Consider the following 27,957-nt stretch of genomic DNA (forward strand, 5'->3'; position numbering starts at 1 on the left):
GGCCACCTCCGGCTCTCAAGGGTGCAAGTGCATATTGGAGATTCCAGTGGCGTCCCTGGCATTTATTGCTGGGATGTGGAAGTGTGCCCAGGCCTTATGATGCCATACACAATGTGGCATTGCAAGTGCACACATGCAATGAAGATCTGGGGGCCTGGTTATATCATCCGGGCATCCTATACCTCTTCACAGGCACCTGTGTTGAGACTTAATGCTACACTTGTTCCCCAGATTTCCATAGCTTGTGCTTTAGATCATTTATTCTTTTTCTTTCAGTTGTGATTGGGGCATGTCACCAGTTTTCCCTTCTCTTGGGAACCTTCCATCTATTCTTCCTTAATGTTCTCCAAAGATATGCGCTCTGTGTTCACCATATGATCATATGCACACACACTGTCACCCCTCAAACTCTTCTTCCCAAGACTGGGAGAGGATTGTGGAGAGTGGTGGTGTGGAACCAGAGAGGGTCACACACTGAATCTTGGGCCTTGCAGCCAAACAGCTTGGTAGAAACCCCAGATTGTCTTGAACTGGCCTTGGGTGAAATATTCATGAGTGTTTAGTTTAGAGGAAAAAGTTGGAGGCAGTTAGAGAAAATGAGTTTAAAAAATACAACCTGGCAGGATCCCTATAGCAAAACAAAGGTAGAGCTTCTGTAGACAGAATGTTAGCTGACAGCTCCACTGCTTTAGGTAGACAAACTCTAGAGAACAAGGTTATTTTCAGGTAGCAAAATCATAATCAACAGTGCAGTTGATTTTCCTGCCTTGTGGCTTTTAAAGGAGGGGGGAAAAGTGAAAGGTACAAGATATTCTAATTTAATCAGATAACTTATTAACACAAATTATGTCTAAGCAGCTATTTTATCTGGCTTTGCACAGCCTGGATTCTAATCTCATCCGAATTTTGTTACTGCATTTCAAACAGCTAATGTTTTAAGTAATCTATGGGCTTTGCACCAAGAGAGAAAAAGGCCAGTCTGTTCAAATTTAAGAGAACATAATTCTGCTGTTCTCTTTTATAAATAATGCAAGAACCTTTCTAACTCCATCCCACAGTATTTACATATTTAATCTCATTTTAAGACTTGGTCACAAATACTCCAGATGCAGGAGTTCCTGTCCGCATGTTCATGGAATCACCTGCAGGATAACTTGACCTTTAGTGAGAAGGTTTGTTTTCCTTTCTTGTGGCTCATAAGTGTTCTCAGTCAACATTATAGGAGTGAGACACATTCACAGATGCCTGCGGCATAGATGGTGACATTGCCACGGTTATAATGACTTATTTCGGGTAGCATCTTGTGACTACAGCCCAGATCCTACAACTGCCGTGAGCAGATGGATTCCTGAGCCTGCACGGAACTTCACTGATGGAAGTCAAATCAGTTGCTGCCAAATCTAACAGACCTTCTTCTTAACAAAACCTCCCATGCCCTGTTTTTAAGACAATCATTTGCTGTCCGTGGGGCTGTGGGAGTTTGTTTGCCTGGAGACAATTGCAGGATCAGGGCCTCAGTCAGAAAATCCTCGCTGAATTAAACACTGTAACCTTGGTGGGTCGATATCCGATGGTGATATTTTTTCATTAAATGAAAGGAGGTCAAGAATTCTCTTTAGATCATTCTAGTGCAGGGGTCGGCAACCTTTCAGCAGTGGTTTGCCGAGTCTTCATTTAGTCACTCTAATTTAAGGTTTCGCGTGCCAGTAATACATTTTAACGTTTTTAGAAGGTCTCTTTCTATAAGTCTATAATACTGTATATAACTAAACTATTGTTGTATGTAAAGTAAATAAGGTTTTAAAAATGTTTAAGAAGCTTCATTTAAAACTAAATTGAAATGCAGAGCTCCCCGGACCGGTGGCCAGGATCCGGGCAGTGTGAGTGCCACTGAAAATCAGCTCGTGTGCCACCTTTGGCACGCGTGCCATAGGTTGCCTACCCCTGTTCTAGTGGAAGGGCAAGTGAGGCTATAAGGATATGTCACAGGGTGACACTGGCCCTTTAAGAGGGAGCAGGGCCAGTGCACTTGTGCCACATCAGCTGACCCATATTAGGCTTAAAAAGAGGGTCAGGGTCAGGGAAAGAAAGTGAGACCCAGTGAGGGAGACTTGGCGAGTCAAGCCAGGAAGAAGGACTAGAATCCCCTGGGAGGAAAGGCAGTGAGAGCCTGAGATGCAAAAGGGAAAAAAAACCCTGGGAGTTATGGCCCAGGGGGAGTTAAGAACTGCGGCGGGGGGGAGGGGGAGGGGTGTATGTTTTGCCTATGTTTGAGAAATAAAACTGCCTAAAAGACTGTGGGCCTGGTGGTGGATCCTTTGCAAGCTGGGGAGAAGCCCTGCCTTGTTACGGGGCTCTTATGATCAGGAGAGGGACTGTTAAAAAGGCATCTTCAGTGTTTCCAGTTTCAAATAGGATCAGTTTTACACATGCCTCAAAGGAGACTTTTCTGATTGCCACCAGTCCAGCGTCCGGTGTCTGGAAACCAAGCTATGTCCTTTCTGCTTCCTACTGTCCACCTTCACAACAACCAGCAGCAACAACAGCTCAGGGATCTGAGCCTCGCTGGCGATTTTGCTGCCTGCAAGATAGCGTATCATTTTCCCTTGCACCGGGCTGTATTGGCTGGGCAGTGTTGACAAGAGTAAATCCTATTTGATGATTAAAATGTGCAAATCTGACTTGGGAGATAAACAGGAGGCGGATACAGAAGGATGGTCTTGTGGCTAGGCAGTAGACGCTGTGTGTGGCTTAAGCTGGTAACTGAACCGCTCTGTGCTTTCAATTTCAAAGTGACGACCTATCTTTTCGTACAGGCAACGATCAGATAAATGGTACCATCCCAACCGCTGCTGGGACAAATACCTCCGGGCCCTAAGGCTGTGAGAAGAGACAGCCAGAGGGAACAAGCGTGTTACTTCATAAACATCTCCAAAGGAAAGCTCTGAAGCCACAGGAGAGAGCAAGTTCCAGAACTGAGGTCCTCTCCCCACTGTAGTTCTGCTCTGCTCTGGGGAACATAAAGCAGGGGCTGTCAGAGGGACATGACAACAACAAGAGGAGATAGTGGACTGAGAGAGCAGGTCCATCAGCTTGAGTTGTACCTGGAGGAGCTACTAATCAAGTTAGTCAGGGCAGCAGCCTTCTTTGTGGTAGGCGCTGCACAAACTCATAACAAAAAGGCGGGCATCTCTAGATGTGACCACAAGGCAAGTAATGTTTATTGATTTATCTGGGGGCAGATAGTGAACACTTTCCTCGTATGGGTGAGCAGTTGCTCCCAGGTCTGTCCTCCTATCCTGTCTGGCTCTCTCTTAAGCTCCTTCTCCAGCTGGAGTAGGTGCTGCAGGTGTGGCATCCCCTGGGCCCGGATCTGCTTCTTAACCCCGTGTTATCCCAGTGTGGGGTTTATATTCTCATCACAGGGGCCTACTGTTAGTGGCAGCTATGTTGTGCCTATGTGGCTGCCCATCCTCAGGGCGGGACTCGGAGTCTATTTGTATTAACATCCTGCCTCCCCCTGCAGTCAAGGTTAAATGCCAATGTTACAGCCACCATCTTGGCTGACATTGGGGATTGAACTGAGGATCTCCAGGGCTAAAATCACGAGCTGGCATGGTTTGTGCTAAAGAGCCAGCCCCCTCTTGCTGGGGCTGCAACAGACTTGTATGTTCTGTGAATTGGGCGTACGCTCACCAGTCTAGCACCAGAAAGAGAAGGAAGAGAGCAGAAAAATTCAGCCCCAGGTTTTGTAGTCCAGGCTAGTCCATGAGCTGCAAGGATCTATCTGGCTAATAAACTCTACAGTAGAGGCCCATGTTCTCAGACAGAGGACATCAATCTTTTCCACTTTGAAACAACTGGAGAAAATGAAAGTTCTTTCCTTAGTGCTTCACTTACTTGGGTGGATGGGTGATTATCCTCCCAATACAAATTTTGTACTCGGTTGTAATAACATTTCACCTTAGCCAACACACACTACTTTATTGTGTATCTTAGCAAGACTGACGGCTCTATAGACACAAAGTGACATTTGCCACATGCTGCTTTCGGAAATGTAAGAGCAGCATGGAAGCATGCGGAGGGGTACTTACAGCAACGGAAAGGCTGTAACGAAAGAAAAGAAGAAGAAAAAAAACCCATCCAAACTCAGTGCATAGGAGAGGGTTCTGTGATGGAAAAACAACACATACAGTGAGGTATGTTACTGAGCAGAGATTAGTCACACAACTAGTGCAACCTACAATGAGTCTGGATATCTTTATAGAACATAATGCTCTGGGTCAAACTGAGGTTGATGCAGGAATCAGTGGATAAAGTTCTCCGGCTTGTGCTATGCAGGAGATCAAACTAGATCATCACAATGGTTCCTTCTTGCCTTAAAATGTATGAGACTAAAGCCAAGAATTCTCAACCCCTTATTCTCAACCCCTTATTCACTGTAGTGGGAAAAACTCACAAGCGTACTCCTATGAAAAGTCACTATTGTCAGTACAGGCTTCACAATCCAGCCCTGCATATGGATTTAATGTATGAGAAATCTCCTAACTTAATCTCCCCACATATAGAAAGCAGTAGCAAATAACAGAGTGGGGAATGGATGAGTCAAAAGACTCAACATTTGGAGCCTTTTGCCTCGAGGTTGCTGCCCATGTTGATACTGACCAGAAGTTGTTTCCATCAGAAGGCTGATGGCTTACGTGGATTGAGTTGTTTTGTTCCAGTGTCCACATTCCAACCCCTCCACCATAGTTGGAACCTGTTGGCATCCTTGTTGACAACCTTCACAGAAAAGTATGGGTGAAATCCTGGCCCCACTGAATTGAGTGGAGAAACTCCCAATGACGTCGGTGGGACCAGCATTTACATTGTTCTTAAACCTAATAAACATTTGGCCACTTTTAAGTGTGGTTAAAATTGTTCTCCCTTGTTCCTTGGCATCAGCGGGGGCGTTGTGCTAAGTGTCTTCTCAGGCTGTCTTCAGAACCATTAGACCTTGTATTGCAATTCAGGGGAGCCTCAAAAAATTGGGAAGGCAGAAGCCATTTTGGTTTTGGACTAGCCCTAGTCATTTTAACTTTTTCAAATAGGTTTTCTAACAAAGCAGGAAAAAAATGCCACCGACATCATAGAGACTTTTTGAAAAGGGATGAACTTTTTGTTCTCTTATGCATCTATTTTAGGTAATCTATATGGTGCTAGACAAAGGTCTCACCTTTAACAAAGACATACAAAATGGCATCTATGGAATCTGTCTGTTCCATGTAGGTAGCCTACAGTTTCTGGGCCAGATCCTCAACTAGCAAGGTGAGTCTTTATCTACATGGTGGCTTTGTAGAAGATCTGGTGTTTAAGGAATTGGACTGGGAGAAGTGAGTTTTCTTCCCTCCTCTGCCACAGACTTTCTGTGTGAGGTTGATAAGATCTTTGATCTTTCTTTGCCTTAGTTTTCCCAGCTGTAAAATGGGGATGATATGACTTCACATTAATGTTTATAAAGAGCTTTGAGATGTGTCTTGGGTACTTGTAGAGTGACCCTGTCCACCCTGGATGGAAGGCCCTCTAGGAGAGCAAAGTGTTACCACTTCTCTCATTGTACTGACTTTTATCCTGACACTGAATAAAAAATTCAACATGTTTAATGATGCCTCCTCAGCATAATTGCTTAATGACCCACAAGAATCAACAACCCATTGATTCAACAAGGGCTTGACTCAGCTTTTTCAGTGCCAGTGTGTCCCTGCCAGGGGGCTGGTGCGGGAGGCTCAACTCAGTATTGCCCAGAGATGCCGGGGGACAGGGAAAGCTTTCACCCGCCGACTCTGGTTCCAGGGCCAGCACAGTCTGCTCATTTCACTCGTGCACGAACAGGCTGCCTCACCCACTTGGTTAATGGCACTGAAAGGCTTCTGCCTTTTTATTTGATAGCATAACACTGTCTCCGAATAGATGGTGTGGTCAGGAACAAAAAGGATACAACGTTATGCAGCCTGGTTATTGGACTGACAGGCCCTTAACCTTTTCAAGAGTAATAAATAATTATTGTAGCCTCAACAGCCTTTTGCCGTTCCAGAGAGACTGATTAATTGCTGGCAGTGTGCTCTCAGAGGAGAAAGGGGATAGGAGACTGTTTCTCTACAAAGCTAGGCAGGAGAAGGTTTAACATGGTTGATGTACACAGCAGAGAGGAGTTGGGTTAGCTTTGGCAGCACAGTTCATTTTGATGGTACTGGCTAGCTGTTCAGCTACAATCTCAGTAACACCTTCCTTTTTTCAGTCTGAAAGTAATAGGAATATGAATTGTATTCATTAAAAACGAATGCACACCAAGCCCCTCCCCCCCTCAATCATCCATCCATGAGTGTATTATGCAGCAGCGCCTAGAGGTCCCAACTTTGCAAGGCACTCTAAAAACTCACAGGAGGGGACAGTCTCTGCACCAAAGAGCTTCTAATCTAAATAGACCCCATATAGAAACGGTGGGCAAACGGAAGTGTGGCATTATCTCTATTTTATAGTTGGGGGACTGAGGCAGAGAGAGATGAACTGACTTGTCCAAGGTCACATGGAGAGGAGGGGGTTGTTAGGATCAGAAATTGAACCAGACCCCCCGTGTCCCAGGTCAGAGCCTTTTCTATAAGATCATCCTTATGTTAGGTGAGGGTTAGGCACATGTTGTCACTTTTCCATTTTCATGTGGTCACTGCAGAAGGAAATGCCCAGTTGTGCTCAGTTACACCAGTCAGTGTAACTTCAGAGTAGTTTATGGAAGTCAATGGCATTGCTCTGGATTTAACGCCAACGTAAGTGAGAGCTGAGTTTGGCCACATGGAATTTGCATTCCCTTACTAGCCTAATGCAATTTTAATCCCACCCATCCTCTCTTTTTTCTCTGAGTTCAGTATAGAAATATGTTCCGTAACTTTCCATAAGCAGAGAACACCTATGCTCAGTACAGAGAAGGAGAAAAGGGGACATTATAAATCAGGTTCCAATGAGCATCTTCCTCAATATGACAAACCCTGAATCTGAATGTACCGTAAAAACAAACCCGTTAGGCTACAGAGTTAGCTGTTGGTGAAGCTAGGGGGAAAATACAGTGAATTAAAACAGTCTAGAACGAGCATTGCACTGCACAGTACAAATGCCCTGAAATTCCACAAGTCCTAATGTCCAGCAGAGTTCACCCCAGTGAGGAAATCCCAGGACAAGTGGGATTTCACAGCCACAGCTCTGTACAAAAGTCCTTCCTACCACAAATTCTCCTGTTTTTACATTCCAGGGGTCAGATTTGCCTTTGGGTTAGCCTGATTTTTTGCTGGTGTAATTTCATTACAATCAGTTGGAATTAGTCTGGTGTCAAACTGGAGTAAAACAATGGTGGATCAGGGCCCAGGTGTGCCCTCTGCACTAAACACAGCAGGCATGCCAATGAGCCCCAGCGGAGTGGGTGTCTTTCCACCTGTCCCACTGTATCTTTGAGATAGGCACTTGCTTTGCTCACCAGTCCCATGCTATTTACAAGAGTGATGCTATCTGTCTATCTTAGGGTTTTGTACTGCCACCTGTCACCCAAGTATCTGAAAGCCTTCCACAGAATAGCAGTAGCAAAGTTCCTAGTGAATTTCATGGGGTGTCTGGCACTTTTCTCCATCAAAACCCTGCTTGTGGACATTGCGGCAGTGGGAATGTTGATTGGCTGGTGCTTTGATGGCATTCTTGGAATTGTACCACCTCCTGGAGCAGAAAGGTGGCTAGAACTGAGTTATGTGACTGGGTTGGTATATTGGGATACCTACACTGGCCATGGGGAAATCCTGCTGGTCCCTCCAAAAATTGTTATGTTAAAATGAGAGAAATGAAAAATAAAGGTGTCTCCTATTCAGGAGAACTGGAGCCATAAGTGGAACAACATCCTCCCGTCCTCAACCATCAACTGAAAACCAGATCTTGGAAAGGGAGGGTGGAATTATGTGAATTAATGCGGAGAAAAATGCTGTCTGACAGCCCTAGAGATTCAAAACTTCTTTCTGTCTGGAGGATGTGTTCAAGTAGATGGATACCTAGGTACATCAGACATGTCTGTGTGTATTTATGCAGAGATTTTATTATAACTGCATACACAAATGTAGCCTCAGCAGATCTAAATGAACACAGCTCCATTGACTTCATTTGGATCTCTGTTGCTTTAGACCAGCTGAGGACCTAGTCCAGGGCGGTTAAAGTTCTTGATGTGACTCATATGTATGTATGTATGTGTCAATTTGTTTCTATTTTGTACGTTTACTTGCTTTATAAATAAAATCTAAATAAAAATCTGTGAACTTTAAATACAATGTGGACCTGGAGCCTGAAACGATTTGCTTGGGGATAATTTCATTTCCTGTTAAAGCTTTGCTTCATTGTAAATGCACTTTTGTAGCCAGTCACAATGCACACACCTGGGCTTAACACATTCATACGTGATTTGATTCAGAAATGTAATTAGATGTTGTCAACAGAGTGGCAATTAAAACCATTGGATCATTGAGAGGCTTTCAGGAATAAACATATGGTGCTAGTGTTATTCAGGGACCACAATCAGATTATTGTTATTATTGTATTATTATTATACTGGGCACAAGCATCCCAGCTGGTTGCAGGAATTGGTAAGTTAAAACCAAGAACACAATTTCCTGCCTTTTAGCAAGACACCCAAAAGGAAATGGAACTCTTGATGCCATGACCCCTGCTGGCCTAGTTGCATCTGATTACATTGCTTTAAATATATCCAGAAACGGGGCCTGAAGAATAGGTTTGATGCTCCATTTTCTGTAACGTCTATGACATTCTCTGACTGTGACCCAGTTGTTTTCTTCTGTTGATGGTAGTTTGTATTTAATAAGTCTCAGGAAGGAATTCTAACCAGTCTCCTACTTTATTAAAGCTGTATTTCCGTTGAAAGTAGGCATATGTTTTGTGGCTATAGGGTCAGATCCTTAGCTGGTGTAAGTTGACTTCCAGTGTTGCCAGCTCTAGTGATTTTATTGTGAATCTCACAGTATTTGGTCATTTTCTTAAAGGCTCACTCCCGGAGTCTCATTGCTTTGTGCAAATCTTGGCTTTCATTAAAAAATGTTTTTAGTTCTCATGGTTGTGGGAGAAAGCGTGAAAACATAAACCAAAATCCCGATGTTAAAAAAAAAAAACCCTCAAAATTGATTGTTTTTGAGAACTCTCGTGATTTTTAAGCCAATCTCCTTATTCTGAGGGACCTGACTTGTGAGTTCTGACCATGCAGGGGTTGGAATAGTGCACTGCAGTGGTGCTGCACTGACTGACACCAGCTGAGGATCTGGCCTACGGGCTGGAGTGGATCTGAGCAATGGAACATGCATTAGTAGAAATGATATGGGAAGCACGAGGTAAAAGTTTCCAAGACTTCTCTTGAGATACTCATTGATAGGGATGCAGTCATAGCTGACAAGTCTCAGCAAACCGGTGGAGCAATGAAAAGGCTGTTCTCTGAGTCCAGAGTATAGATAATGTGATAATGGCATGCCCCGGGGCTATCTTTGCTCTCGAAGGAGTCTCCGCTGACTTTGGGAGGCTCACTGGTTCATAAATGCTAGCTTCTCCATCACTCCACTGAAAATGGAATGGTGCTGAAACAGAATGTGCTAATTTGGCACAGGCCATCAGCAAGGGCAGCCCTTTGAAGTCATCTTCACAGGGGATTGTACATTCACATGTACTTTGTACTTTGAGTGACACCCCACACATTCAAACTTCTGCCCGCACAACCTCTAAAACACAGCCATGTTTTAAAATGCTTTGGACATGGAGCAGAATTTCTCAGCTAGCCGGAAGCCACCATGCTCCAGATCCCATGCTGGGTGAAGAAAGGAGAAGAAGGGGTTTGCAGCTTTCCTGCTATTTAATTGGTTGGAACCTAGGCCATTCACTAAAGAGACTAGATAACTTGCCCATGGTCATGCAGGACATCTGTGGCATAACAGAGCCCAGGTCTGCTGACTCCCATCCTTCGCCTCAAGCAAAAGACCCTTCTTGCCATCAGAGATTAAGATAAAGGATAAACATTTTAAAAGTACCGAAGTCCCCAAGCCTCTTTTGCAAATGAGACGTATGCTCCTAAGTCAGTGCAGTGCTTTACTCTTTATCTACATCTACCTCTTGCCACAGTGCTATATACACAATTATACATTGACTATCCTGCTGGTCAGGCCTGCAGTGTGTAGCATTCTATTTCCTTTGCCTGCGGGTGCATGATGGGTTTATATCTTGCTGGATCTATGCTACCAAAGTACCTGGTAATGTAAAGGCATTCTGTTGCTTGCATTCCTCATGGTGCCCCCCCCTTTCTTTCATAGATAACACTTGCCTCACTGGCTGTGAAGGAGTCATGCCAAAGCTGTAAATTATGTCGGCTTGGGGACGTAACATTCCGTCGTATCAGGCAGCTTCATGACATTCAGCAGTAAATCTGATCTGATTTATGTCAGCATAATGCATATGGCTTCCTTCGACAAGCTGATCTGTGACAAGCTTGTTAGATCAGAGATGTGTGCGTGATGCCAATTACAGAGGGACGGATGTGTCTCCAGCTCGACAGTATGTAGCCATAGGAGGTTGAACAAAATATTGCCTGTTGTTATTATGTTGTGCACGGATTCTACTTGAGCTCTTATTTATGTGTCTCATGCACCAAGAGCTGTATTTCATGCACGTATGGTATGTGATTTCCATGAACAACTACGCGTAAACCCCCATCCCCAGCTAGAGCCACTGTACATCCTGGGCCAGCCACACAGGATTTGTTCTTTGACTTGGATGGATATATAATCTGAGCAGCCAGCTATGTATTAACCAGCAGTTCTGGGGGGAAGAGGTCCCACAGCTCTTAGAATGTACAACGCGAGTCATATCTTTCAACGGTCCAGAATAAAACATGAGGAGAGAGATCACAGGTGGGAATGGATGATACCTGAAACCTGTATCTGAAGAGAGATCAAAGTCACACATCAGGGGTTTGAGTAAAACCACTCAAGCAGAGATTGGGAAGGAATGCTGTTTTCCACCTCAATTTACTGCCATCCCACACACACTGGAGAGTTACTGCATTGGTGGCTCTGTCCCCATAATTCACTAGCATATGCAATCAGAATACAGAGAAATTAGGTCACCGGAAAAGTTTACCTCCATGCATTTATTTGGGTTCCTTGGAGTTTCCTATTGGGCCTTGTTTGTAAGTAAGATTCATTTTGACTTTGTTTTAACCTTATTGCTCTTTGTTTAATTAGTTGCTTTCTGAATGCTACTATTACTTAGCTCTTGGATTGTGTTTTCTATCCCTTGGTCTCAAAGTGTGTACGTATCATTACGATTTCCATTTGACAGGGTAACCAACGCACAGGGAGAGTAAATGAGTTCACACGGCAAGTCTGAGCTGGACTTCTGAGTGCCAGATGGGCAGCCTGTCCGTTAGCCCATGCAATCTTTGTTTTTCTATAGCACTTTTTATCTGGTAATCTCAGAGCAGTTCATACACCTCAGTTAGTTAATCCCTGCACCATCCCATTGAGGTAGGAGATTATTATTATGTATCCCCATTTTACAGGGGGGCAAACTGAGGCATGAAAAGGTTAGTGAGGTTACACAGAGATCATCCATTGGGACCAGCATCCAGGAGTCCTGAATCCCAGAGAGCAGCTGTAATCACAAGACTACTCTGCCTTCTGTGATGTAATATCAAAGAGGTTTGTGTAAGGATGAATTCCTCTAACAGCATCTCCCTTGATGTGTGCTGTCCATGGTTCTGGCCAAATGCTGCATTTTGCCATCAGATTGACAGCACATCATTATCAGCTCTGCAAAGGGTTTCACAATAAGAGAACTTCTGTAAGATTTCTCCCTAAACTCACCGCATGCTGCAGAATTCATCCTACAGCTCTTTACCTGCCATATCTGCATGAGGGGAGTTGCAGGTGATTTTTTAAAAAGAGGGAGGGGGAAGGGAAGGATTTAACCTATGGATCAAATTGTTCCATTCTCCCCAGTCAACACCAAGCATTTTGCACCATGAATAGAGTCTTAAATCCACATTGCTGTTTTCCCAGATTCATTCATGATTGATCCATTTGACCGTATCAAAATAATGTATCCAACCCATAGGAAAATACTCTTACCCCAATTAAGTCATTATTTTATACAGTAATAAGCAATTCTATGGCATGCATCACCACAGTATCTTATGTACCTTTTCTCCATAAGCCAGCAGGAAGTTCTGGTTTTTGTTCCCCGTTCTGCAACAGATTTGCGGTGAAACTGTGGGCAAGTCACTTAACCTCTCTGTGCCTCATGTTCACCATCTACAGAATGAGGATAATGCTTTGTAAAGCACTTGGCGACTGGGGATTGTATGTGTGCTAAGTATTGTTATAGCAAATACGCAGCAGATATAGAGTTTTGAGGGGGGTGGGTTTAAAGATTTTAAATAATGCATGTAAAGGTGTTTATATATTTGATATAATTGCAGGGTTTCTTTAAATGCAATTAACTGGGAATGTATGGCTTGTATAGATACAGTACGCAGAACAGGTCTAACACATCTATCATTACTACATTTTTACTCAAGTGTGTTTAAAACAGTACAAAACCTGTTCACCTAACTGTCTGTCTAACATCCAACTTAATCTGTCAACCCAAGAAATTTAGCACAATTCAGGGTAGTATCTAAGGCTCTGAGTCAGCAAAGTTCTTAGGCACCTGCTTAAAATTAAACAAGTGCTTTTGCACTTCACGGAACCAGGGCCTAGGAATGCACCATTGCTGAGTCTTCAGGCTGATTGGAAGTGCATACTGAATGCCAGGGCATAAGCCTGAGTTCTCGGGAGCGGAAAGGGGCGATTCATCAAAGTTTTACCTATTGCTTATCTAAGCACCTTAATTAGATTTCATTGTTCTAAATAAGACCTTATTGGAGGAAGCCATCACATTTATTACAAGGATGCTGAGTGGCGAAACCATCTCGAGCTGTCAGCTGGTGTTTCGGCTCTGGCTGCTCCATCTGGGTCCCAGTTGGATGTGTGGTTCATGAGAACATTGCCCTGTATGCACACTTCCACGGGCTACTTCTTCCATATGTTTGACTCTGCTGTTCCAATGGTCCTTGGAAACTGGCAACATGTGATATAAGCACCCCAGCATTATAATTTCAAAACCCATATTTTGTGTATTGGATACACTGGCAAACTGGACAGCCCCAGCAGGGGACTGAAATGCTGAGACCCTGTTGGTTTTGCAGCACTGCCAGGCTTTCATTAGGATGGAGAATATTCCCATTGATCATAACCCATCTAAACCAAATGGCCTGGGTGTACTGGATGGATAGAATAGAAGTGAGGAGGTTTTATGGTCAGACATTAGTGCACTCTCCAGAGGGCTTTAAGCATTCAGTAGGGTTTCACTAGCACCTGAGAAACCAGAAAATTGAGAAACTGGGTCACCAGGATTCATTCATTTGCTGTGTATATTTTCAGCTGGGCTTTGATTGCTGCTCAGACTAGCATGTTTAAGCTTGCATTCCGTCCTTCCGAATATTGTAATATCCTGCATTCCTCCTCTCATTGCTCCTTACAATCTTATCATAAATCTTCATATAATATATAGTATATATTGATGTAATAATTGGTCATGTTTATATTGTAGTAGAGTTTACAATCTAAATAGACAAGACAGGCAAAGGGTAAACAGGCACAGAGAGGTGAAGTGACTTTTGCCTACAGTCACAAACCAGGTCAGTGGCAGAGCCAAGAATAGAATAGAAGAGTATTCTGACTCCCACTCCAATGCCCTATCCACTGGACAACACTGTCTCTGCCTTTGGTCCAAAGGCTGGAACTAAGGGCATGCCACGCCCCCTGGCTTGAAGTGGTTTCCATCATATACAGAGTTTACAGTTTGGTTCAATGGCTCTCAGCACCCCCACTATACAAATTGTTCCAACACCCCTGCTTTGCTCTCTTCCCCTCCCCTGCACTTAACTGCTTCTTTGCTTTCTTTTCCCACTCTTGGTTTTGTGCCTTCTCTCGATCCACCGTGTAGATTCACCAAATTCCCTCCCTCTTCTTCTGCAAATCTCTCCTGAAAAATCCTTCAACTTTTCCTCAATGTGAAATATCTCCCTCAATATAAATGCAAATTTACTGCAATATGCCCCGTGTGATCCCCTTTGGTGGGTGATAATTTACATCAGAAATGCTAAACCACAAAACTGAGATTATAGAAAATAATACTGCACTAAACAAATTAATCTCATGTCATATTAAGCTTCTTTCACTTTTAATGTTCTTGGGTCTCTCATATACAGTCTCTCCTATATTTTATGCCATGGAAAGTTACAAAGTTTTGGTTTTATATCTACGTCGATAAGTATTTTTACCTTGTGTTGATTTCAGATGTATACTGCAGATATTTTTGAAACTGGTGTTTTCTCCATAAGAGCTTCACCAGGATAGAAGCAACACATAGTAAACTTTGTATATTCTTTTCTAGGTGGAAAAATTGGCTAAATACTTGGACCCAAATGACCTGGGAAGAATCAACTTCAAGGATTTCTGTCATGGAGTTTTTGCTATCAAAGGTAAGTAATGCAGCTTTTATAAAAATTATAGAATTATAAAATATAATATAAAAGTTTAACTAAAGCATGTTTTCTTAGGGCATGGGGCATCAGAAGATTTGATACTCACTAGGATAGATGCTGGTGAATTGTACTTTGCTCTTCTGTCTCACTGAAGTATAATCAATAAGACGCTGATCCTGCAAAGAGTTAGGCACATGCTTAACTTAAAGCATGTGACTAGTCCCATTAAAGTCAACCAGACTGCTCACATCAAATTAAGTATGTGCATGAGTCTTTGTAAGACTGGGACCTTATTTCTTTAAACCACCTGCATATTTAGACAGGACACGGGATAAGGGGCTTGGTCTAAACATGAATGAATACACACGTGTAAAACTTTGACTATACCTGAAAAGCATCAGGTTATCAAGGTCACTGGGAATTTTCCCTTCAGTCTATACTGGGTTAATAACTGTTACTCATGAATAGACTTTTCCTATACAGTTTCTCCGGTGTAAAAGACATGTTCTCAACTAACATCTATAGGTATTTATATTTGAATTATATTTGAGTTCTCTACATTCCACAGACAGTTTTCCCAGGCAAAAGAGCTGTGGAGGCTTTGGTTAAAAATTCATAGATCTGTGTGAAAGCAGTGAACAGTTTTTTATGAAATTTTACAGAATGTTTGATGCTATTTGGGGTGATTTTGTGCTAATCCATAGATTTCACTTTTATATCATTTTTAAAAAAAAATGAACAGAAAATCTGCAAAAATTCAAAATCTGCAAAAATAGAAATGTCTTAGGTTGAACTTTGAATTCCAGAGCCACCTTTTTGTTCAAAGTGATCCCATTGTTATAATGAAAAAGGAGTCATTTTTAGCACACACAAAAAATTGGTTTTGGGGGGAGCTGGTATTTTGTTTTGTGGTTTTGTTTGTTTAAGTAAAATGGGCTCATTTGAGCATTCAGAGCAACACATAAAAAGGAGAAATCATATTTTGCCTATTTTTTCTCTTCGTTGTGATGTGAATCTCTGTTAAAAACTCTATGTCTTGTCTTCGGAACTATCTTCATTACTCCGATGACATGGAATGCCAGCTGTAGTGTAGGGCTCCTCCTATTTTGGGGGCATCCCTGCTGCTGCATGTCCCGGGTGCAGCTTAAAATTCTGTTGATTTAGGAGCGTGCAAAAGGGATACAGCGGGGAGGAAAATGTCCATTGTCTTGACCTGCCCATTATCTTTCATATATGGATCCTTGGCATCACCATCAGCCCTGAAGTGCTGTTGCTTCTCTGGGTCTTTTTTATTATGCCTATGATACACCTGAGCAATAGGGAGGTTTGCATTACTGATCTGCAATGGGGATCACTACCTCACATCTTCATTAAGGGCCAGCTGTACGAAATGTCCCCGTTAAAAAGAGAGCTGCTTTTGATTTACTTCATTAGTTCTCCATGTACTTAGGAGAACATAGTGTACCGTGCACGCCCCTATATAGCTACTGCCCTTCATTTCATTAATAAAGAAAAAGATATTGCAGATATGGCTGGTGTCTAGGAAAAGTGGCTATGCTAAGCGCAGTAATTCCATGTAGACTTGAATGGAAAGTTCCTTTCCTTAGCACACCGTTAAAAAACAAATGCTCTACAACGTTTTTGCATAAAGTGTTCCCTTTACTCCAAAATCCATCAGGGGTCAAATCCTTCGTATCTAACAGAAGTGTTACCCTGATCTGAAAGTCATTTGAGTGCTCAATACACAAAATCAATCAAGAGCTGAGTAGTTTGAGTATTCAGGAGTATTCCCTCGATGTCCAGTAATAATGATTGCTCAGCCCTTTGAGTCGCTCTGAAATAACATTGGAATCTAGTCCTCTGGTCTTTTAATTGATCTTAGCATTTGAACTCAGTGGCAGATTATTATTAATAATAATATCTAGCTCTGATCATCCATAGATCTCAAAGCACTTTACAAAGGAGCAAAATATCCCATTTTATAGATAGGGAAATCGAGGCACAGAAAGGCAAAGTGACTTACCCAAGGTCATCCAGCAGGCCAGTGGCTGAGCTGGGACTACAACCCAGATCTCCTGAATTCTGATCCAGTGACGGAACCACTACGCCACACTGCCTTCCTGTCACATACTTTTTAATACTTCAAGCCAGATTCTCATTGCCTCACTGACAATGAGTGGATACTTTACTATGCAGGTAGAATTGATTTCAGCAGGCCTAATCCCAGGGAACATTATTACTGGCTGTGATAAAAACTCAGGGCCTGATCTTGTAAAGATTTATGCAGATGCGCCACCTTATGCAAATGCTCCACATTACACGCAGGAAAAGTTACTTTGAAATCAATGGGACTATTCACATGCCCAAAGCCAAACATGTGCATAAATCTCTGTGGGATCAGGGCCTTGCAAAAAACGGGCCAAATACAGATCTGGGATAACTGAGTCCTACTCTGCTGAAATCAGTGGTGCAGCAGCTGTTTACACCTGATCTAAGTTTAGCTCAGTGTGGTTTTATGGGTCATAAAACAACATGGCTGTGCTGGGTTTACTTCCTTTATTATTTTCAACAGCATTAGCCTCGTTCAGGGAATATGACTGGTTAGTTAACTTTTGTTTCTGGTATTGCCTGGCAATGGAGCAGAAATGATACATCTGCATTCAGAGGGGCTGTAGCTTTTAATATTATTTCCTGGCCAAAAAAAAGTAGTGGATTGAAAAAAAAACCCCGGAAGGAAGCACTGAGTAATGTTTTAGGTGCAGGGATAGGTATTGGGGCCTGAGATTTCTAGACCCAGTTCTGCTCCTGACTTGCTGTTAGGTCCTAGGGTGAGCTGGAGCTGCTCTGGGTCTCAGGTTCCCTACTTGTAAAATTAGGATAATTCTACTTTTCTCAAGGATGCTGCAGGGTTTAGTCAATTCATATTCGTAAAGCACTGTGAGCCCTTTGGATGGAAAGTGCCACAGCTATGAAAGGGTTAATTATATGACGTGCATGACAGGGCTGTTGGTAGCTAGAAAGGAATCAAATGCATACCATCAAGCCCATCTCCTTTCCAGGGAAGGATAGAGTCCTCTGCTAAAAGGCAGAAACTATTAAGCTTTTGAGCTTAGCCAAAGGGCAAAGCAAAATCAACAAGGAGACAGCTCAACATCTTCACTGCTGATCAGCCTATCAGGTTCTTAGGGCAAAACATTCCACCTGTGCTTCTCTGTGCACCTGGTCAGGCCTTACTGAAGCATCAGTGTTCTGGCATGGCCCAGACACAGGGTGACTCTCAGACGGATCTCATCTCAGCGTGATTCCAGGGGGTGCCTATGGAGACTCTCTTACAATGAGACTATTATGAAGCCAGTAGGAGGCGAGAGTGCAGCGCCACAGTGGTTTTAATTTAAAGTTCATGGCAGCAAAGGACAGCGGTGTAACAATATGAGATTGCACTGGGAAAATGCTCTCGATTAAGCCTCGAGAGACACCTTTAGAGTGCATCTACAAGGTGACTTGACATGGGGAAAATTTATGTCAATAGAAACCTATGGAAACCCATTAGGGAAGCTAGTACAAGAACACAATAAGAACCTAAGAGATGAAGTTGTCTAGTGATTGCTCCAGTGGATTGGATTCCTGGGTTCTAGTTGAAGGCTAGGACACAATCTTTCTCCTGAATGGGTTACAGGCTAAACCCCGAGTCCTGCACATGTGCTTAACGTAGTGTTTCCATTGAATGTAGCGCATGTAACACAAGGAGGTCTTGATCCAGGGCTAGGGCTCCTAGGTGCTGCAGTAATACAAATAATAATAATAACAATGTGCTTAAAGGTAAGCACATCCGCAAGTTTTTTTGCAAGATTGGGGCCTAAGGCTTCAAAGGATTCATGAGGCGTATCTTGCGGATTGGATACCTAATTGTATTAATGGGGATCTGTATATGTATTTATCCACGCACACCAGGGCCGGCGCTTCCACTAGGCGACCCTAGGCGGTCGCCTAGGGCGGCAGGATTTGGGAGGCGGCACTTTGCCGTCCTCGGCGGAAATTCGGAGGCGGGGGGGTCCTTCCGCTCCAGGTCTTTGGCGGAAATTCGGCGGCGGGTCCTTCACTCGCTCCAGGACCCGCCACCGAAGTGCCCTGAAGACGCGGAGCGGAAGGACCCCCGCCGCTGAATGCTCAGAGGAGGAGGGCTACCACCTAGGGCGGCAAAAACCCTGGCGCCGCTCCTGACACACACGCACAGGTTATATTATAAACCACCAATAACGCCAACATTTTCCTGAATTATGTAAGTCCTTATAGCAAATGCTATGAAATCAGTATCAAGGATATATACTTGAAAGACCTTTCTCAAATCAATGAGTATTTATAGCTATTTTAATAAAAGACATCCCATTATGTACATATTTTACTGCAACTCTTAATAAGGAACTAGATCCATCACTTGCCTCACCCGATGAAGGTTTTATTGGTCTTCAGCCAGCAGAGACATTTTTCTTTCTTTAAAACAAATTGCTCTTATTAAAGTTGAGAAAATGTATGCTCACCTTCCAAAAATCAAGACTCCACCATGTTATTATCTCTCATTTTTCAACAGAGCTTCCTGTCCCAAGAATAGCAGTGGTCTCATGATCAGACAAAAACAATCAATCCAACTAGGCTGCAACCGATTTTAAATATGGCCCTTTGACATCCCAGCCTATTTGGATTCTGTATAGTAATCAGATTAATTTAGCAAAATGAGACACCCTGATAAATCCCGAGGTTTTGTTCTAATTGAGTATGAATCTGTGTTATTCTTAGTGGTTGAAGCCAAACATTTACATTCAAAAATTTGCTACCCTAATTCCTTCCCATATTTCTTATTTATGAGACTTCAGATTAAATTGTCTCATCACAGAGCTGAGCTCTTGGGGATAGTTCCCTTGATAGTCCGGGATGAAGGATAACTTTTTGCCTAGCAGAAGTGAAATACTTTTGTCTTCCTATCTGGGAGTTGTCTGTGTCGTGAATTAGTGTTTAAACATTGGGCTTGAAACATCTGAGTTCTCTGGAATCCTGGATTCACATCCCAGCAGCAGAGAATCAGCCTTGAGGGAGAAAAATTGAGTTCCATGAAGTTTAGAAATTTGATTGAATCTCTTAGATGAGGTCTTCGAAACCAGATTTGGATTGGGTCCAAAACTCCAGAACTAAACACTCCCAAACATTGGCGTGTTTGAAATCCAGATCTATAGTTTGCAGATAGCTCCTGTACCCAATAAAGAGCTGAATTAAAACTCTGGATCCAAACACTCTTGAACTTCGGGATCTGAAATCAGTGGCGTGGCCATACCTCTGCTGAAACCAAGGCACTGCCTGCTGTGCATGTGTGTGAAAAATCTCCTGACTCTTTATGAAGGAAGACCTTGTTGTTTGCCAAGGTTTTCCCCCCCTTCCCAGTATCTGTGAGCTGGACATGGCCACATGGCCCTTGACCTATGATTCATACACTTCTGCAGCTGCTGCTGAGATTGCAAGTAGAAACAAAATTAAGCTTTCTCAAAGCTCTAGCAGTCTGCTTTTTGGTGTACATTGACAGCATGCTCCTGACTCCCTGGGATGGAGGATTTAGACAAGCTGAAGGAGCAGTAATGGGGGATATAATGGGTTGGAGGAGATTAGTCTCATTGGATTTGTCTACACTGAAATAAATCACCATGGCTGGCCCGTGTCAGCTGACTCGGGCTCTCGGGGCTTAGGCTGTGTGGGGCTATCAAATTGCAGTGTAGATGTTTGGGCTCATGCTGCAGGCCAGGCTGTGGAACCTGGAACCTGAACGTCTCCACTGCAATCTATTAGCGCTGCAGCCTGAGCCCCATGAGCCCGACTCAGCTGACGTGGGCCAGCCGCAGGTGTTTTATTGCACTTTAGACATACCCGTTGTGTATCTTTCTGATGAAACTCTAAGCTGGAGGGCATCCTATCTCTTTAAGGAAAGCCTCTGTTCTTTCTCCTTTGTAGAGGTGGGTTATCCAGTAAATGTCTTGCTTCAGCACTTGAGTAGTAACCCTGCTGTTGGGGCCGCTTTCCTAGCATAATTAGGCTCTGCTGCAAACCGGGACTGGCTTGTCATCAAGAGAAAGGCTGTAAAGCTTTTTTGCTGGAACATCAAAATAACAAAGTTTAGCTCCCGGTATATCTGCACTCTCCAGCTGCTCGCTTCATGCCATCAGTTCAATTAACGATCACCAGTCAGGAGAGCTACTGCCATCAGATATTGGCTCGGTGCAAATACACCTTTGAAATCCTGGCCCCAGTTACATCAGTGGCAGAATTCTCATTGACTTCAGTGGGGCCAGGATTTCAATGTTTGTCCACGGGGTTCAATGTTTGATCATTGTGGTTGTACTCATTGAGGGCCTGATCCTGCCAATGGTTGCTACCAATCGTAGTGCAGACCGGCTTGAGAAGTCATATTGACGGCAGTGAGTTAGTCACGGTAGTAAGCATTATGCTCAGAGTGTTTGCACAATGATGCCCTTAGTCTGGTTAGTAAGGTTTAAGTAAGTACATTTGACCTGTTCGTTCTATTTAAGTACCTCTATTTCTGTTCTCATAGTGTTCTCTCTTCTTTTCTTTGACAAAAAACCTATTCTATATAAAAAAAACAACACACCAAACAAATAAAGGGTGAGCTCCCCCTACCGGCCCTGTAGCTGCAGTTAACTAAAAAGTATGACTTCAGATTACATTAAAGGAACAGGAAATGAGAGTTGTCATAGATTCTCTTGCATTGGAAACACATGAATATATATTCATATTTTTAAATAGAAAAGTAATAGGGAAAAATGCATTCAGACGTTCAAGAGGCTATTTAAACCATGGAAACAACATCAACAACTGTACAGTAATTACTGTATAATGTCTTTCATATGAGATATATTGACCAGTATTACATAGCCTGATTGTTTCATCACAATACCGTCTATTATAATGCTAAATTACAAACACTGCCTCTTGAGAGCCAGATTCTAATCCCTCTACTCACCTGGAGCAGTCGTTTATTCTGCATGTGGTCCCATTGAAGTCCTGGGCATGACCTTTGACGTTGCCTTTAAAGATACATAGGTGCCTAAAGATGCAGGTAGGTGCCTAGGCCTTGATCCTCAAAGGTGTTTAGGTGCTTGGGAATTAGGTACTTAGGCACTTTGAGAAATCCAGCTCCAAATCCGTTAGCTGGGAGAAGTATGAGACAACTCTCCCTGTGGATCAGCCACAGAATGGGAGATGTAGCCTACACAGCTGGAAGAGTGGGTTACAGATGTGTGCTGTGACGGACATAAAATCAATGTCTGTGGCTCATGCCCTTATACCCGAGATCAGGACTGAGCCATGTGAGTGCAAGAACGGCAACAGGGCACCAAAGAAAAACTAAAAATCTGGTATGAACCCTTTCAAACTAGCACCAGCTGTGCCACTTACACGGTAGGTTTGACCCAGCAAATCCTTGCTCTTAGAGTGCTTCTCACTCACATGAGCTTCTTACTCCTTTGGACTTCAGTGGAACGAATTGCTTGAGTAAGTCTTCGAAGGACTGGGGCCTTAGCTAATAAGTAACACTCCAGCTATTTAATGAAGTGGGGTTAGTGCCTCTTCAGACTATTTTAAGGCTCAACTAAATTTTTGCTTAATATAGCCGGAAGCCATAAATGAGCCTAATACACCATTAAAAATCCAAGGGTAGATAAGTGAAAAGCTACTGCTCCTAGGATATGTGCCAGGAACCAGGTACATCCAATTAAGTAACCGGATTTGATTTCCTATAGTATTAAAACTGCTTAATTGCCCATGAAAATTACATGGGTTAAATTTCCTTCTTAGAGCATTTGCAGGAAATTGCTTTGTGATTGTGTTTACTTTCCTTCAAAGCGGCTGTTTGCAATTGACCATTCAGTAGGGTTTGAAGAGCACTGCACCTTTGCTCTACAGAACTGTCGGACACACAAAATCATCCAGAATCGAGAGACCTGTGGCCTCCAGGGCAAACTGGATTAAAGGCACTTACCCTGGTGTAAATCAGAAGTAAATCCACTGAAGTCAACACAATTACACCAGATCAGAGTCAGGCTCACAATTTTCAATGTTCTTGTTTTTGTGGGTATTATTTTACTCCAATATACAATTCCCCTCGTTTTGAGGCCACATCCTCAGATGGTCCAGATTGCACAGCTCCTTTACATCACTGAAGTCAACGGAGCTGCACAAAATCTACCTCCGCTGAGGATCCAGCCCATAATCAAATAAGGCTGTATTGATCCCTGTGCAGAGGCATAAAACTACTTTGTTAGACTCTAATTAATGCTGGTCATGTCAAACAGTGCTTTGGACTTTACCACAAAGCTTACCCAGCTTTTCCACACTCATTCTGGATGAAAGTATTACTCTTCCCATAAAATCATTAACACAAAACCAACATGGTGTATGCCTTTATGAAATTACAAGTGAATAGGAATAAAATAGTGTATAAGTAGGAACACACAATCTTATAGGTACCGTGGTAACAGCTACAATTAAAATTAACCTTCAGCAATGGAAGGGCTCCTCTCAGTTAAGTACAGATCAGATAAAAGTATATACAGAGATTGAGTGCTGGTGTGTGGGGAAGTACTGGCTGGGAAGGGGTAGGATGTATGCTACAGGGTGTGGGGGAGATGGGAATGCTGGGTGGTGGTGTGGGGATTGCTGGGTGGGATGTGGGGATTGTTGCTAATGACAGGTGTTTGGGGTTGCTACTGTGGAGAGGGGTGCCGAGTGGGGGTTGCTGCACTGGGGATTGTAGCGTGGAAAGTACTAACTCCAAGGAAGTTGACCTCCCTGCTGCACTGAGTTTCTCTTGCCTTCTCCAACATAAATACATAGCAGTTTGTATATTTAAAAAAAGACACCCTACTGCACATGCGTCTCCCTCTGAGGAGAGGGGGAGAGAACAAACATGGGCCAGATGTGTAGTCACGTTGCTCAGTGCACTGCTAGAAGGTGCTCAGATACTGCAGGCCCTACACAGACTAGGATAGAATAGATTTCACTTTGGCTTTGTGATGCATACATATGAAAGAATGTAGAGGGCAGATTCTGATCTCTGTTAGACGGGTGAAGATCCCAAGTAATTCCATTGATGTTACTGGCCTAACAGAGATCAGAATCGGGTCCTCTGGCTCAGAATTGATTTGATGCCTCCATTTCTTGATAACTGCAGGTAAGTAAATAACTTTCTTAAACTAATGCTCCAAATCTGGACAGGCACTGTTTTTGTGGGTGCAGTTTTACCTCTTCGTGCAGCCTTGCACCTCCCCATCACATCTTCCCCTTCAGTGGCTTGAGGGCTGTATGCTGGGGATAACAATTGCCTACCATATAGAGGTATTGGGAGGACAAACACATTAAAGATTGTGAGGTGCTGGGCTACTATTGTAATGGGGATCTGTAGTGGGGTATGTACCCCACACAGGCCCTGAATGGGCTAATGTGGGCCTCAGCGGCCAAATAACGTACCAGGCTGCACCTGGAGGGGGAGCCAAGCTTAATTGTTCATGAAGCCCAGCTGGTTAGTATAAAGAGCAGGCTCGTTAATTTAAAGAGAGGAAATTTGTAGCAGAAAGGAGCTGATCACATTCTTAAATAGAAACTGAAATACAAAAAAGTATGAGGCACAAAGGTTTCATGATAGCTGCCTTTCTAGATATTGAAAAGGTGTATAATCTGCTATAGAAGGAAGGCTTTTTCGGGATAACAAGGAAATAAATGGTGGACAAAGCAGCTAAAAAGACTGTAAGAAATGGAAAGATTGACATAGAAATACCCTTGAGTAAACAGGAAGTTAAAATCCCAGTATAGAAAAAATGTAAGAGGAATAGCAACAAAATTGGATTAATGAAAAAAGAGGAAGAAGATTTTTTGAATTGTGCCCTAGAGCTGAGGATAATGACATACTTCAGAGCCTGGATAGGAAAAATGAAATGATTTTGTTCAGAGAACTAATAAGCCATTGTGGCTTAAACAATTAATTTTTTTAAATAGACAGACACAAAGATGGCCTATGTGTGCTCTGTAAGGTGGAAGAAACAACTGATCACCTTGTATAGGATCTGTGAGGGCTTTGATAATGAAAGGGAAAAGCTTTCTGAGGAATTCAAATGTCTTAAGATATCAAAAGTTACATTACGTTATTAGTGGAAATGGGGTAGTATTAGAAAGGAGTTGTTACATTACCTGAAGGACACAGCAGAGTGAGAGAATATAAACCGCTATGTATTTAGGAATTACAGCTGGTGGCGACTAGCGACTATTCAGTCAAGTCTGCTTTGCCATGAAAGAAAGAAAGAAAGAAAGATGCTGTGGGAGGAGAAGCTGCAGTCACTCTGTGGGAATAGGGAGGGAGTGAGGAGGAAGCTCATGGGGAGATTATGCCCTGGGATCGTAGCCTGAGTAGAGAAGGAGACAAATGGTTACTGAGAGTGGAACAGGTTGTATTGCTAAGCCCTGACAGAAGGGCAGGTTCTAGACTTCCAGGAGGGGAGCGAACCCTGGGAGGTGTGCAGTTAAGGAACGAAGCAAGGGGAACGTAAGAGGCCTAAAAGGGCAAGCCTGAGGAGGGCAGAAGTTAGGTTAAGTTTACTCGTTACATTTGGAATTTTGTTAGGGGATTCCAGGCGAGGGCCCTGAGAGTCCTGGCCCTGCAAGAAGGGTTAACCTAGAGAGGTTGTGTGGAGAGAAGGCCTGAGAAAGGCAGGGTAGGAAGAAGCTCAGGGAGGTGGCAGCAAGGAATTGTATGGAGCAGACCTTTGCTGCTAGATATAGGGTCCCCGGGCTGGAACCAGGTGTAGTGGGAGGGCCTGGGTACCCCCCTACCAGCCTCCAGAGAAGGTGTCATGAAGCCCCCATGATATAAGGGGATGAGGTCAGTGGAAGCCATTGGGCAAGGGGTTGCAAGGAGCACGAGGCCAAGAGTTAGGCCCAGAGACTTGATATAAGGACACTGGAGACTCCGTTACCCAGGAAGGAGCAGGCTTACCTCATGCATTGCTCTTTAGCAGAAGGTCCTTTTGTAGAGTGCATCCTTTTGCAGAGCTTCTGGCTCTGGGGTACCCAAGGATTTGCAACAATCCCTGGCTAAAATTCTTCCTTCCTGTCCCCTGTTGCACTACATGTTCCAATGCAATGTCTCGCTTGCCAAAAATGATGTCCAAAAATGAATATGATTGAAGATTTCTAACCCCAGCCAGGGAGGGGGGGGAAAAGAGTCACTGGCAGCTAGCAGGAAATGTTTTATTGCCCATGCTTAGAAAAACAAATAATTGTCTAAGTCAATCTCAATTTGTCTTTCTTTCCATAGATCCTAACATGGTAAGGCCTTGTTATACAATTAGGTGTCCAAATGAAATGGCTCCAATCAGCCGTATAAGTGGCTTTCAGTGGTGCTGCTTTCTGGAAAATGAAATGATAGAAATAATGAAATGTCTTAATGCAGGAGGATCTTAAAGTAGCCAGGAGATGTTCCTTGGCTGTCTTGCGATGGTTTTTTAAGGACAGATTCTAGCCTCGTGTGTGCATTGCTGCATAGCTTGAAAAACTGGTAATGGCAGGTCGGCAAGCATGGACAAGAGGGTATTTTCCCTCAAGATAGGGTACCAGTGGCAATAAGTCCCAGGCATGCCAGCTCAGAACGCAGCATTGTAAAAATCCCCATCAGAAGCCATAATGTTTGCCCTAATCAGTAAGGAGATACGCCAGAATAAACCTTGATTTTTCATTTCATCCTGTGTGGATTGTGATATTTCAATTTAGCACGCTGGCATTTTCTAGGCTGCCAGCCAAAATGGATGCTTGCGGTAGGAAGACACAGGTATACGTGTCTGCAGAGCCATGTGTTAACTCAGTCATCCATTTGTAATGTGCCCTTCATGTAAACCTCCCAGGGCACTTGTAAAATTCAAATTAGTGCTAAAATAAAATAAGTAAAAGACGTGATTTTCATGCATAAGCATCCATCATAAGGAGAACAATACTGAATACAACAGCTAATCGGTTTCCATGTAAACATGTCAGGGACTTTCCTCTCTGAAAAGAAAGGGCCTGATACAAGGCCCAGAGAAGCTAACAGACACCCACTAAGGATATGTCTATATGTCTAAATATGTGCCTCCCAACCCAGGCAGACAGCACACTAGGGTGACCAGATAGCAAGTGTAAAAAATCGGGACGCGGGTGGCGGTAATAGGTGCCGCTATAAGAAAAAGCCCCCCAAATTGGGACTGTCCCTATAAAATCGGGACATCTGGTCACCCTAACAGGTTGAGCTAGCGAGCTAAAAGTAGCAGGGTGGACTTGGCGACATGGGCTAGCCACCCCAGGGTCCGAGTTCAGGTGACTAACATGAGCCGCTGTCCGTGCCGCAACAGCTACACTGCTCTTTTTAGCGCACTAGCTGGAGCAGAGTGAGCCCAAGTCTGTCTGGGAAGCATGTTCCCTGCTGCAGTGCAGACATACCCCTCATGGGTATGGGCCCAGAGAGCGGAAAGCAATGATCAGTTCTTTAAACACATGGCTTGGAATTCTATTCAGAGATGATAAAGGGTCCAGTAGTAGCTGATCTTCCAAAGTGACCGTGCATAGGGAGAATGGTCTGTTGGGAAAAAAATCTGGTTTGCACCAAGAGGTGATGAGTGTGATGAATCACTGACAGAGATTTTGTTACTGAAATATATGTCTTACCAAGAAGCAAACCAAAGCCCGTTAATGGGAACCTTTCCATTTATTTATTGGACTTTGGATCAGGCCCCAGATGGCTTCAGTCTTGTGTTTAAGCAATCCCATAGGGGAAATCCCCTCTCAGTGGCAGCATTTCCTGCCCCTCTGCCTTTTTTTAGTGTCAGTGCAGTGTAGCATGCAGTTTCTTCCCAGCATGACGAGCAGCACGAATGTCGCTGTGCCAGCCTACGCGACAATGGAGCTGTGTTACCATGGGCAATGCTGGCTGCTGGATACGGAGACTCCCACTATCCAGTGATGTTCAGGCGGGCAAAGTGTCACCTTTGCAGAAGGAGACTGTGTTTTATATGGGGTCAAATCCTGAAGCCAGTGGGCATTTTGCCATGGACTCCCATGGGACCAAGATTTGACTCATTTTGCATTTTTTAATATATGATGCTAGGTGATGCCTAATTCTGCTTCCATTGAAGTCAGTATCAAATGCCACCTGGGTTTCATTGGATTCTGGATTGGGCAGGTGGGTCCCAATCTGGAAAGGCCCCTCCACCTACCATTAATACGGTGACCAGGGC

At 43.5% G+C, this 27,957-nt stretch overlaps 1 protein-coding gene across 1 annotated transcript in view; it reads left to right on the forward strand.

Moving 5' to 3' along the window:
* Positions 1-27,957, forward strand: part of RAB11FIP4 (RAB11 family interacting protein 4) — a 211,036-nt gene that overhangs the window by 62,582 nt on the left and 120,497 nt on the right. Inside the window, exon 2 of the mRNA XM_065415832.1 lies at positions 14,554-14,641. Coding sequence (XP_065271904.1) covers positions 14,554-14,641 — 88 coding nt within the window. The remainder of the gene's footprint in view (positions 1-14,553; positions 14,642-27,957) is intronic.

This window comes from Emys orbicularis, chromosome 13 (assembly GCF_028017835.1).
Source record: "Emys orbicularis isolate rEmyOrb1 chromosome 13, rEmyOrb1.hap1, whole genome shotgun sequence".
In the NCBI taxonomy this organism is placed as follows: Eukaryota; Metazoa; Chordata; order Testudines; family Emydidae; genus Emys; species Emys orbicularis.